The sequence below is a fragment of the Clarias gariepinus genome, chromosome 20 (genome assembly GCF_024256425.1).
Source record: "Clarias gariepinus isolate MV-2021 ecotype Netherlands chromosome 20, CGAR_prim_01v2, whole genome shotgun sequence".
Lineage (NCBI taxonomy): Eukaryota > Metazoa > Chordata > Actinopteri > Siluriformes > Clariidae > Clarias > Clarias gariepinus.
This window is the reverse complement of record NC_071119.1, coordinates 15,937,778-15,950,251: the sequence shown is the minus strand read 5'-3', so window position 1 is coordinate 15,950,251 and position 12,474 is coordinate 15,937,778. Positions and strand designations below refer to the sequence as shown.

At 39.0% G+C, this 12,474-nt stretch overlaps 1 protein-coding gene across 1 annotated transcript in view; it reads left to right on the top strand.

The window, feature by feature from the left end:
* Window positions 1-12,474, top strand: part of LOC128508720 (serine/threonine-protein kinase MARK1-like) — a 55,633-nt gene that overhangs the window by 22,997 nt on the left and 20,162 nt on the right. Inside the window, exon 3 of the mRNA XM_053480176.1 lies at window positions 4,055-4,108. Coding sequence (XP_053336151.1) covers window positions 4,055-4,108 — 54 coding nt within the window. The remainder of the gene's footprint in view (window positions 1-4,054; window positions 4,109-12,474) is intronic.

Sequence of the window (12,474 nt, the reverse complement as noted above, 5' to 3'; positions counted from 1 at the left end):
AACGCCAGGACCTCAGCCTCTCCTTGTGCTCTTTCCTCGGTTCTTAGTAGCTTAGTCACATCTTAGGGGATAAGCAGAGCCTGGAGCTATATTTCTTTCTTTCTTGTTTATTACTGCCAAAGGATATCGAAAGGAAATCATATTTTTTAAAATTAATGTATACACAGAGGAAATGCTAATTCATGCTGAAAATTAGCAGTTTGTTTGTTATAATATTCCTCTTACTTTGTAGTTTTTCTAAGCTATAGTGTGCTTTTTCTTTAGAGGTATTAGCACACGCCCCTGCGTGTGTGTGTTTGTGCCTGCCTCCATGAATAATTCACAACAACGAGCATGTTGCCCTTCTGTCCAGTGACGGGTAAATTATTTACCGCAAAAAACATATGAACTCTAGTGGACAGGGACATCAGATGAAATCGCACACTGGACATACAGTAGGACAGAAAGCTCAACACAAATTAAAATGCTTAAATGAAATTAGCGTACTGAGCCAAAACCGCAATGTCTCAGTGAAGATCAAGTGCGTTGCTGTAACTGCAGGAATGGAAAGGCTGGAGAATTCAACCACTGTGGATGTAGAAAAATACGCCATTATATAGAGTACAATACTGAAAAAAAACAAAAACAAAAAAAAAAACAATATCACCTTCTTGTCATCTGTGAGTTTATTTCTCCTGAAGAAAACTTAATACACACTATTAGCGTGTCGATTTACCAGTCCACGCTAATTCTCTACAAAGGTTGATTGAGACTTCTGCAAGGAGACGCGTAATGCAGAAGCAGTTCTTGTCGGATCACACTGTCATTTAACGTTCCCCACAAGTATATTCCCATATTAAACTGAACCCTTGTGCTTTTATTGTGTCTCTGCTGAGAGGATTTGTGCGCATGTATTATACCTACAGTTCTCTTCGTTTGAAATATGAAAATATTACAATGCAGCTAAGGACATTATGATAAACAGAATGAGTAGCTTTCTTCTGGTCTGAATCATTCGTTCTTTTACGCTATTAGCGTCTATAGGAGTCACATGACAAGAGAACAAACGACTCAGACTAGAAGATATGAGAGGCGAGCTACTCATTCTGTTTATTATAATATTTCCTTAGCTGCATTGTAATAAAAAGATTTGTGTATGTAGACGTGCTGGGGGTCTGTTTATTGAAAATGTAACATTTTATTTTATTTCTGATCAAAAGAACGAAATGAAGTAATGATTCAAAAAAAGATTTCTTAATTTTGATGAACGAGATTCGAAAAACCGAGTCACTTAAATTATTTAAACTTCCCATGAGCAATTCGTTCTTTTTGAACGGGTATTTAACATGACTCAAAAGAACGAGTTTCACCCAGAGAAAAAAACGAACTAATCACTCTGTGAGACATCTCGTTCTTCTCAGACACGTTAAAGACTCATTGAAAAAAGAATGAATCGTTTGACCCATCCTTATTAGATAAGACTATTCATAATTCCATGCGAATAGGACATAAAGATGCGTGACATGAGATACAAACGCTGTGTGTGTTTTCAGAAGCTGTTGTGTCCGTCACAATTTCTGATTAAAATCCCGAACCCTGTTAACAATCTTAAGGGACCGTGGTTTGAGGTCAGACGTAGTGTGGATGGATGCTAGTTACTGTAGCATCAATGCTATTGATGGTCATTCGTTCAACTTATCTTCACATCATTTTATCAAATTTATTAGAACTTTTAAAAGTGGTGTTGTAGCGATTGTGGATGTCATGTTTGTTTGTCTTCCTGCTGGGAATAAAACTGAAATGAACAGAACTATGTTGAATGTAACGCGCAAGTGTTTGTGTGAGTACCCATAACCACAGGATCAATCACCAGCCCTGTAACCTAAACCCCATTTAAAAACCCGTACTAAAGCGGAAAATCCACAAGACCCTGAGAGACGGCGCTCTCAGCCGGGATGAGATTTCTTCCACATCAATCAAGCATTATACTGTAGGAGAAAACTGTCGCTTATGTTGGAACGGTGGAAAAAAAGTTCTCTCATATTTTCAGTGTGAGGTTGCATCAATTACAAATTTTTTTTTCTTCTTCTTTCATATACTTTAAACCAGGTGCCAATAATTTCAGAGCCGAACATACTGTATAACAGGAACGGAGATGGAGATGCTCATGCTCTTTTTTAGGTCCAGGGCGGTGATTTGTGAGCAGCGAGAGGGGTTGTGATCAGAAGCAGGAGTGTGGACGTTACTGTAATGAGCTCAGCTCGTTATGAACTGCAGAGAGGATCCGTGCGCCGTCTGCTCACCCGAGAGGAGCCGAAAATAGAAGCCACCTGCGCACATCGTGCTTCTCTCTCTCTCCTTTATTTTGTCTTCCTTTCACACAGAGCCCTTTCTCTCTCTCGCTTCTCTCCCACACCCACATGGACTGAGGTTGTCATTGAACAAACTATTTTTTCCCTCCCAGCCATTGAATTATTTAAAAGCATTTAAAGGCATTAATTGAGTTTTTTTTTTTTTTTTTATCATGGAATAATAAATGAAGGTCCATGAGATATACGTCCAGGAAGTGTAGATATAAATAGATAAACTTCATATACTTGCATGTACAGTCAAACATTCCAGTGCTTGCAAGAGAATAACAGCACTGGGATGTTTAACTGTATGTATGGGTCCGGGTTCGATTCCTGTCTCTGTTCTTGGTGGATTTCTCCCGGTTTCCTCCCACAGTCCATAGACATGCAGATTAGGCTAATTGGTCATTCCCAAATTGCCCTTAGTGCGTAAATGAGTGTGTGTGCCCTGCGATGGATTGGCACCTTGTCCAGGTTGTACCCCGCCTCGTGCCCTAAGTCTCCCGGGACAGGCTCCAAGTCCCCCGTGACCCTGACTACAGGATAAAGCGTTATAGACGATGTGTGAGTGGGAAGTACTTTCAGCATGTCACTGTTACGTGGTGCGGTGTGGAGATCCAGACCACCAAGTGTTTTGATGTTTATAAGAGCCCTGAAGTAGAGCTTTAAAGGGGGTGAATTAAATAGGAGGTGGTGAGAGTGCTTGTGATATGCCTTGGGAAGACCTTTCCATTTGGAGATGGCGGGGGATTATTAATTAAGGAACTTGAAGGAAACAAAAGAAAACTGAAAAGACAAAATAAACAGAGCTCCGCCGTCTACGCGAGAACGGACAGGGGTTTGGAAGCTAATACAAAAACGTATATCCTTTCGGGGCATCCGCCCTTACTGAGGATTTGCTAGAGAGAGTTTTTATTTGTGCTTTGCACTATTGACTTAAACTGAGCGTGCACGCTGGACTCTGTCTCGCTGGCGTCTTAGAGAGGCAAAGGCTTGGGCCTTGCGTCTGTCTCTCAACAGCACGCTTTGTCTGTCTGTCTGACTATCGGTCTTTTTTTTCTTTCTTTCTTCCTTTGGCCCTAAAACCTTAAACTCATATTCTCCAGCAAGCTCAGTAAAACCTAACAGCTGTGTTACATATAGTTCTGTGTAAAAATCTTGGGCACGTACAAAAATATGATTTAAGCAAAAGATGCTTTTGAAAACATTTCTGCATGAAAGAAAATTCTATAAAGAGCAATAAAGAGTAATAAAATAAACAGTAAAAACAAACACACATTGTTCAGGAACAGTACAAATCACACAGAAACAGAATCATTTTTTGTTTAAATGAAAATTATATTCTGTTTGTTTTTCAGAGGAAACACATCATGAAACCAGATTAAAGAAACAAACAAACAAAAACAAACCACGAAATCTGACTAATCATTGTTATTATGCCATGAAAGAGATCTGGTGATATAATGTATTCCTCACCACAGTTGAGCGCTGATATTGCAAACAAACACTGACAAACTACAGTGGATATTAGTAGGTCTGAGCTCTCCCAGACAAACAGAAATAATCATCATTTTTGGATTGATCCTTTCTCACCGTGTCATAATAAGACACGTTATTGAAATACAATTAGAATAAAGGGAATGTTTCTTTTTCAGATTTCTTTATTTATTATTATATCAGAAGACGAGAAAGCTAAAAGCTATGTAACTTCTTTTTTCACGCAGGTGGCCGTCAAAATAATAGACAAAACCCAGCTGAACCCCACAAGTCTACAAAAGGTAAGATTTCTTCAAACTTTAAAACCAAAAAATGGAATAACGCTTTTTGCACTTACTGTACAACACCTGACCATCATTAGAATCAAATGGGAAATAGCAAGACAGGTCAATCCTAACTTTTAATAACCGGGACCATTAAAACCAGTGCTCTCTGATGCATGATCACGTTCTCCGTTTCATGCCTTCGAAAAAGTCTGAGAAAGTATTTAACAGAACTGTGGCTCAGAAGGCTCATTCTGGTCTCCATTACCGCCACTTAATTGGTTATTCATGGCAACACAGTGTTCAAAATCTCAAAATCTCTGGACTAACTTGCTCAACATATCTTAAACCGTTTGCAATCTGTTGTTTTGTGGACATACTGTAGCCGTGCACACACACACACACACACACACACACACACACACACACACTCGAGATCTCCAACAAAGAAGCATCCCTGATCCCTGCATCCTGCTTTCTCCTAGAAATAAACAATTAGAGCAGTTAGGGATCTCAGGACGGCTGTCAGTTACTATCACTCATCGCCAGTGAGAGTGACAGCTTGCAAAGCGACAAAAAAAACCTGCACTGAATCACTAATACAATGTCTGCACAGTTTATTCCTCTTACAATTATTTTTTAACCAAACTGTGCCTTTTCATTTCCTGTTTATTTACTTTATGGTGCACAAATGAATCATGCTGTGTTGCAGCAGAGAAACTTGAAACCACTCGAGCCAAGAAAGTCTCCAGGGATTGAGCTAGAAGCCGTCGTGAAAAACGGCTGATGCGTTACGTTTATGTGTTAACGGAATACGTTTGGAAATATATTTCCTTATTCCTCTCATGACTCCGTCAACATGATAACCGTTATCTTTTCACTTGTCATGCATCAGGTTTTTCCCTAAAAAGAACAGCGCTTACTGTAGGAACATCGCATGGTGGTTTCTAAACAGCTTGGGTGACAAACTGTACAGTCCATGCAGTCTAATCGATTCCTGATATCACGTCATGCCTGCTGATCTCAACAACGATGTCGAAAGCAAGCCGAGGAACTTCTAGAATGATCTTATCTCCGCCATTGCGCACACAAATAAAGTCGTGAGTCTTATGAAAGGAATGAGACGAGCTGAAAAGTCAAGGATGTTGCAAACATTTCAGAATGCTGCATAAGACTCGGTAGACGCGGCAAGTCAAGGCTCATCATTCTCGCTCCAGAATGCAATGTCGTCCGCGAGTGAGTCATAACCGGGCATCGAACATTGTTCTCTGGTCTTGTAGGCCCACACGTGGTCCTCTTTATCCTACTGTTCTCTGAGTCACGACAGGCAAGACGAGCTCACGATTGAGTCTCTGTAACTTCAATTCATAGGATTTTCCAGACTTGTCGAAGGGAAATAAAATACCGGTGCTGGAATTTTTTCCCTCCAGGACATGAAAAGAGAGAATGTGAAAGAAAGAGAGAGACAAATTTGGATCTAAGGACGATCGTAGAGCAGGAAGGTCTTGCTTTCACACTAGAAGGCACGCTGAAAAGATTACGAGCATTAACCATCGTAGAGTTCGCAGAAGAAATGCCAGTTTATCATTGTTATCATGAACAATCATTTGCACAATTTGCACACACACACACACACACACACACACTGCGGGCTTTACATATATGTTATATTGCAGCCATTTGCTTAAATCATTTCATCATCAAAGTTCATTTTTTTTCTCATTAATATACACACAGCACCCATATTGACAGAAAAAAAACAGAATTGTTGACATTTTTGCAGATTTATAAAAAAAATAATAATAATGAAATATCACATGGGCCTAAGTATTCAGAACCTTTGCTCAGCATTTAGTAGAAGCACCCTTTGTACTTGGCCGCATTTATCTTTCCCCTCGATTGCAACCAGTCGTCCTGTCTTCAGCTGAAAAACAGTGTGTCTTGCACTGAGAAGAGGCTTCCGTTGGGCCACTCTGCCATAAAGCCCTGACTGGTGGAGGGCTGCAGTGATGGGAGACAGTTGTAGAACGTCAACCATCTCCCGACAGCATCTCTGGAGCTCAGCCTCAGTAATCATTGGGTTCATCTTCACTTACTCACCAAAACTCTTCTCGCCCGATAGCTCAGTTTGGCACTTTTTTATATATACAGTACCTATTGTTTCGTATACCCATATTTATTTTTATTTTTTGTTCTATTTTTATGTCTATTTTTAGCGGCATTCATTAGGGGGACAGCAAGGGACGAATTTCATTGTACAGGGGGGGACATGTTTCTTCACTGTGCATATGACAATAAAACTTGAAACTTGAAAAATAAGTTAAGCATGTTAACTAAATTTAACTTAAGTAACCAGCCTAAGCTTCCTTCCAAACTTTTACATTTTTTTATTCTAAAAGCTCCATGCACATTTTGAAAAGAGGTTGAAAAGAATTAAGAAGAAACTACACTTCCTCTATTAATACACAGTAAAAGGGAACTTATTACAGGTAGGAACCAAAGCTGTGAACAGGGAACTGTAGAAACGTGTCATTCAAGCCAGTCATTTGGATTTTGTCTTCTTGTCTTCTTCACATATCCTAGCTGATTAGGACAGAATATAAATACTATACATTTACAGAACTGTAATCATTCTTAACATTTTTTCATGTTAACTAGTTAATATCCATATTCAGATTTTGTAAATATTTATATTAAATTTGTTGTCCCTTTAACTGGAGTTTAGTGCTGTATATTGAATATCCAATGCACACGTCTTATTAATCTCCGACTAGTTACTGTAACCCTGTTGATCGAATGGTTTGTACGCCATATGCAGTTCTGTCTACTTTTCAAGCTTCTCTTCTTCAGCCACTTGTGCCATTATAGCTAAAATGGAGACATGCAAGATGGTAATGCATCGCTCTCTCTTCCATCTGTCCTTGACTCGCTTATTGATTTTCTATAACTTAAATCCCAGCACACTCTCGTGTGCTACGTTAAGATCTCTCCGCATTCAGTAAGCAAAATGTGCTAGCATATCACCAGATACCACAAACAGCTATAAAGTTCTTCAGACCATGCTTGAGTGGCTTGAGCCACTTTAAAGCTTCAATGATAGTCTCTATAGCAGACATTCTGTACTATAGAGTGTATGTAGTCAGTGCTTGGCTATTTAAAAGATTACCGAAGTATGGCTCATACTGTAGGTTTACTTTGAGCTAGAGAAGATGTGAACTTTGCCTGAGGGTGTAAAAAAGCAGATTTTCACTTTGAGTTTTGAGATTTGTATTGACAAGCACATTGTATAAAGGATTGAATGTGCTAGTGGTAATACACATGTGTTGGAAAGGTGTTTTTTTTTCTAATAAAATGGGAGAGGAGCCAATCGTGTAGTGTTTTCAACTGCCTGGAAAAACCCCTAACTGAAATGTATATACAGGATCTCATTGTCAAGGAATGAGAGTAACTTCTGCTCAAAAGATATTCCAATGTCTCCTGGTCTCTGATTCGACAAAGGAAAAAGTTTCCAAGTTTCCCCTCAAAAAAAACATAATTGTATTTAAAAAGAAAATTGTAGTCAAGCTTCCCTCCAAGTTATTTGTCTATTTGTTTTCCTAATCGCTTACCCTTAGTAGGTCGCCTGAAGAGTATTCCAGGGACCTTAGGGCACAAGACCCTGGATAGCACACCCACATTCACACCCACACCCATATTCACCCCTTCATACACTATGGACAATAACTCTGGAAGTGTGGGCACCAGTGCCAACAACTAAGCCCCCATGGTGCCTCACACCAAGCCAATGTGGCAAAATGTGTCATGGTCTGATGAGGCTAAGGTAGAACTACCTTTTGGGGATAATTTTAAAAGATACGTTATGTTTTTACAGGACAGCTATTATGGTTAAACTGTGGAACTGCATGATGTATAGTAGGAAGTCATGGGTATTGCAGGTTGCAAGCTGTCCTATAGATTTTGGAGCTTAACTATGGGGGGTTTACCCGTTCAACCACAAGAGGATTGTAAGGTCAGACGATGATGATGGTAAGGAGGACTGGGGTTCAGTTGGTCTTTCATTTCAGGCAGTGGGGTTGAGGTTGCAAGACATTTTACTTCCTCCACACCAAAACTGGCAATCATGCCCTTGTAGAGGTGGGCAGAGTGAAATATGATTGGGTCTCTTAGTTACAGCAAAGTGAATTCATAACATTACGGCATACACCACATTCCAGACAATAATTGTGAGCATCCAACTTTGTTGCAACAGTTTAGGGAAGGCTCATATATTAATGTAATGGTCAGAAATCCATATGGCGCATTTGTTTAGCGCAAAACCAAAACACAAAGCAAAAGGTTTCCTTTTTCGTTACTGGAGTCAAGGTTAGAGTTACATTTAGGTCAGCATTAATTAATTAATTAATTAATAATTATGTCGATGGAAGTTCCTTATAAGAATAGGTAGGTAGGTAGGTGTGTGTGTATGTGTGTGTGTGTTTGTGCATGCAGACATTTGAAACCCTGGGCCTACCATCTGGCCCCTCTGGGCACCATGCGTAGCACCTGGCATAAGATCATTTACCACTGCACACTAGAGAGCTGTGTTCGGGCCACCAGCTGGGGAAAGCTTTAACTAACTAAAAAGTCCCTTAAATGAATTTAAAAAAGGATTTAAGTTGTGAGCTTATCAGAGTTGATTTCGATGCTGTGTGTTCTACTGTGCGTAGTGAATTTTTACTTTATTCAGCTGTGTTTAATACGTCAGGTGTGCTTCGTACTTCGAGGTGTACACAAAAGAGCTACTGTAATAACGAGGGTAGACAAAATTTCATTTCCAACTATATTTCAGAAACCGCATTAAAGCTTCTTTTCTTTCTTCTTTTGCTTTTTCTTAATCATTACATGAAAAGCAAGTTAACTGTTGTGCACAAGCAGTTATGATGTATGGACATTATTCCACACAAGCAGTTTTGATGTACGGACTACATTTGCCTTTGTTTGTAGCAATGTATTAGCTTTTATTAATTTCTCCCATTCTTCTTTTATTTACAGCTAAATTTCTCAGTTAGGGCCCAAGCACTATGACATCAGCCCTATGTTTTCATAGTGTGTGAAGGTCCCTCTCGTTCCTCTAAGGATCAGGTTTTTTAATTTTAGAATCCAGGGCTTTTTTGAGGTCATAACATGCTCAAAAAGTCATGACAATCAGCAGACAGTTTGGAATCTGCTGTCATACGGACACCCTAGCGGCGCACACAAGATTTTGCTGCATAGCTCAAATGCACTTGTACTTATACATACAAAACCCTGTACACATGTCATGGGCTCTACTCAACAGAAAGTCATTTATTTTGGGTCTTTTGCAAATGCACTCAATGTATTTTGATATACTCCTCCTAGGGGATTTATACGATCTCCAGCAAAGCAGGCCTATGTGACCTAAAGACATTGAGGATGCAAAATTGTGGAGGGATTTCTGATATTTTAAATGGGTCAGCCATGATGATGCCTTAAACTTATGCCAAGAAACAGCTTAACTTATCCTGTGTGACATTAAATCCAGTGACTTTGAGTGACATAACACTGAGTGAAATCATATTGGAGTAACATCACATTGAGTAACATTTTTCCCAGCATTCAGGGGTTTGTCCCCTTTAAATGCACGTGCCCACTGTCTTTTTGGTGCGCTTGGGGGGCCATGGCACAAGGTGCTTGGGCCCGCTCATTGTTGCATGCAACTACAGTATATTTGATAAATTAATGTTAGTAGAATAAAACTAGTATTTTAACAACCAAGGAAAAAAAGAAAAACTTGTTTTGATAGCTCATTCCCTGTTGCATGAATCATCTATAAAAAGCCGACATGTCCACGTCGTCAATCCCCAGTAGTTTAGGACATTCAGAGCCAGCCTGCCAATTTGCTGTCTTCAAATTCCTCACTTTGGCTTTAATCCTTCATCCAGCAGAAAATAATGATGAAATCCTGTCATAATACACTCAGGTATACCAGGGGTCAGACATTACCAGAATAGAAAATAGGGAGAGTATTAACATAGAGCAATACGACAGCAGGTAACTATAACAGTTTAATAGGCGTAAAAACAAACAAACAAACAAAAAAAAACTAATAAGAACCTGAAACTTAAATAGACAAACCCTTTCAGAAACAAACACAAAACAGGTGTATGTGATTCCAGTCATGTGACTCACAGGGGGGTGATGGGAGGTGTAGTCCAACGCTTTTTAATCAGTCCCATGACAGTATGATTAATCTGTTTTAGACTTTGGACTGAGACTGATGACCCACAGCTTTAAAAAAAATCATCTACTTGATTTCACTCCAGAGGAAAACTCTTTCAGTCTGGTGTGTTTGGAGCCCTGTCTGTGACACCCTGATGTTTGTAAGAATATCATTCTAAAAATACCCTCCTGTCTCCCACAGAGCTTTGCATCGCCACAAGCCTTTCCATTTCTCGCCTCTCACATAATGCTGCCTCTGAAACCACATACTGTATGCATTGTATAACTTTAAAATCTAACTTGGCCATCATACAGTAGCCAATCGTACTGAATGTTGGCGAAGTAAATATTGTGAGATGGCCAATTATTTCGTTAAGCAATGAATCTGTTTGTTCATGCTCATTTGGCAGTTTCACAGATGTAGTAGTGTAAATTTTTCTGAGGATTATAGAAGGGGTGGCCTTAACCTCTCTAATGACACTTGCTTTTGCTTTACACATGGACACACACGTGTGCTACAATAAACAGTACACGCACGCATGAAGGACGACTTTTACACACACACACACCCAAAGACAAAAAAAAAGACGTTTTACGCGCACACACGTGGTCACAGTGTTATAGTGAACTGTACACGCGCGCACAGATTTTGATTATACGAGTGAGAGACCGAGCAGGGGAGACGATTACCCACAATTCCACATTGCGAGAGAGAGAAGAACTCTCAGCATTAAAACAAAAAGCGCGTAATACATGATACTCGATGATACTTGGTGTTTATACATCAAGACTCGGTTGTTTTTCAAAATGTATTTAATTTAATTTTAAATTCATTTAAAATCTTGCAAACTGGGTTACTTGCAGTCCGAGGTTCCACTGTATAATATATAATCATATTGTGAATTATTGCAAAACAATAGCCCCCATTTTTAGCATTGTCAGCTACGATGTCCGGGCAAACAACATATGGGAATGGGCGGAGCAGGGGAGCTTTTACTTACCTGAATTACTTTTCCGAGGTGTTTTATCACCATGAAAGCATCAGAGTTAATGAACCAACTTGCTTGAGAATTATTCTCTGTGAAGGTTTCTTAAATTCTTAAGTGACATTTCATTCATTCGGATGACTCGGTGATCCTGGACAGCTGTATGTAGGTCAGTGATGCAACTTGGACAAGTGTGTGTGCACATATGTGCTGTGCTTGTGTGTGGCGGAGGGAGTGAGGGATTTTTTAAGCACTCTGTGTCTATTATGAGCTTCCCAAACATTTAAACTGAAATCATAAGTTATATTAAGTCTTGGTCTTTTTCACATGCTGCTGTGTCAGCTTTTTTGTTGTTTAAGCTTTTCCCCAAATCAAATAATTTGGAAAGAGTTAATACTGTACGTATGTGTATGCTAGATTTAAAAGAGTTATATAATAATGTATGTGTGAGATGGTGAGTGTGTGTTGGATGTGCAGTGATGGATTCCTCTCTAGCAATGCCAACTAGACTGCTTTAGTGTGAGTTCAGTGTTCTGTGAGTTGTTGTTTTTTTTTAATTTTTTTTTTTAATCCCTTTAGAATGATACGTTTTTGGCCTCCTGGTATGATTTCACGTGTTGGAGCTTCACATTACTACTTATGAAACCTTGGCTTCTCTCCTCCCTTTTATTGCATTTTGGACCAAATCCTGTCAGCACTGTTTTGTTTTAAAGTTTGAGTGTTACCAGATCTATTGTTTAAACTGAGATTAATCAAAAGCAGATAAAGTAATAAAGATAAGCAGTACAAGTCTTGTGTTTTTTTAATGCTAATTAAAACAGTATTTTGTTGTGAAGTACAAGTTAATTCAGTGTTGACGATACCCGATAAAAACATTTAAGATCCTCACCCAAATGTTAACTGAATTAATGTGAGGTTTGTAGCTGATCAACACTTTTTCTGAAAAAGCATCAGTGATTTCTTCTTGTGCAAAGTAATTGACCATCTACTTGATTAAACGTGTATCACATACAGTATATCAGTATATCATATAAAAGACAAGGCAAGTTTATTTGTATAGCACATGTCATACACAATGGTAATTTAAAGTGCTTTACATAAAAGAGAGGAAAATAATCATAAAATAATAGCACTAAAACTTTAAAAAGAATTTAAATTTGATTGAAAATTAAAATAAAA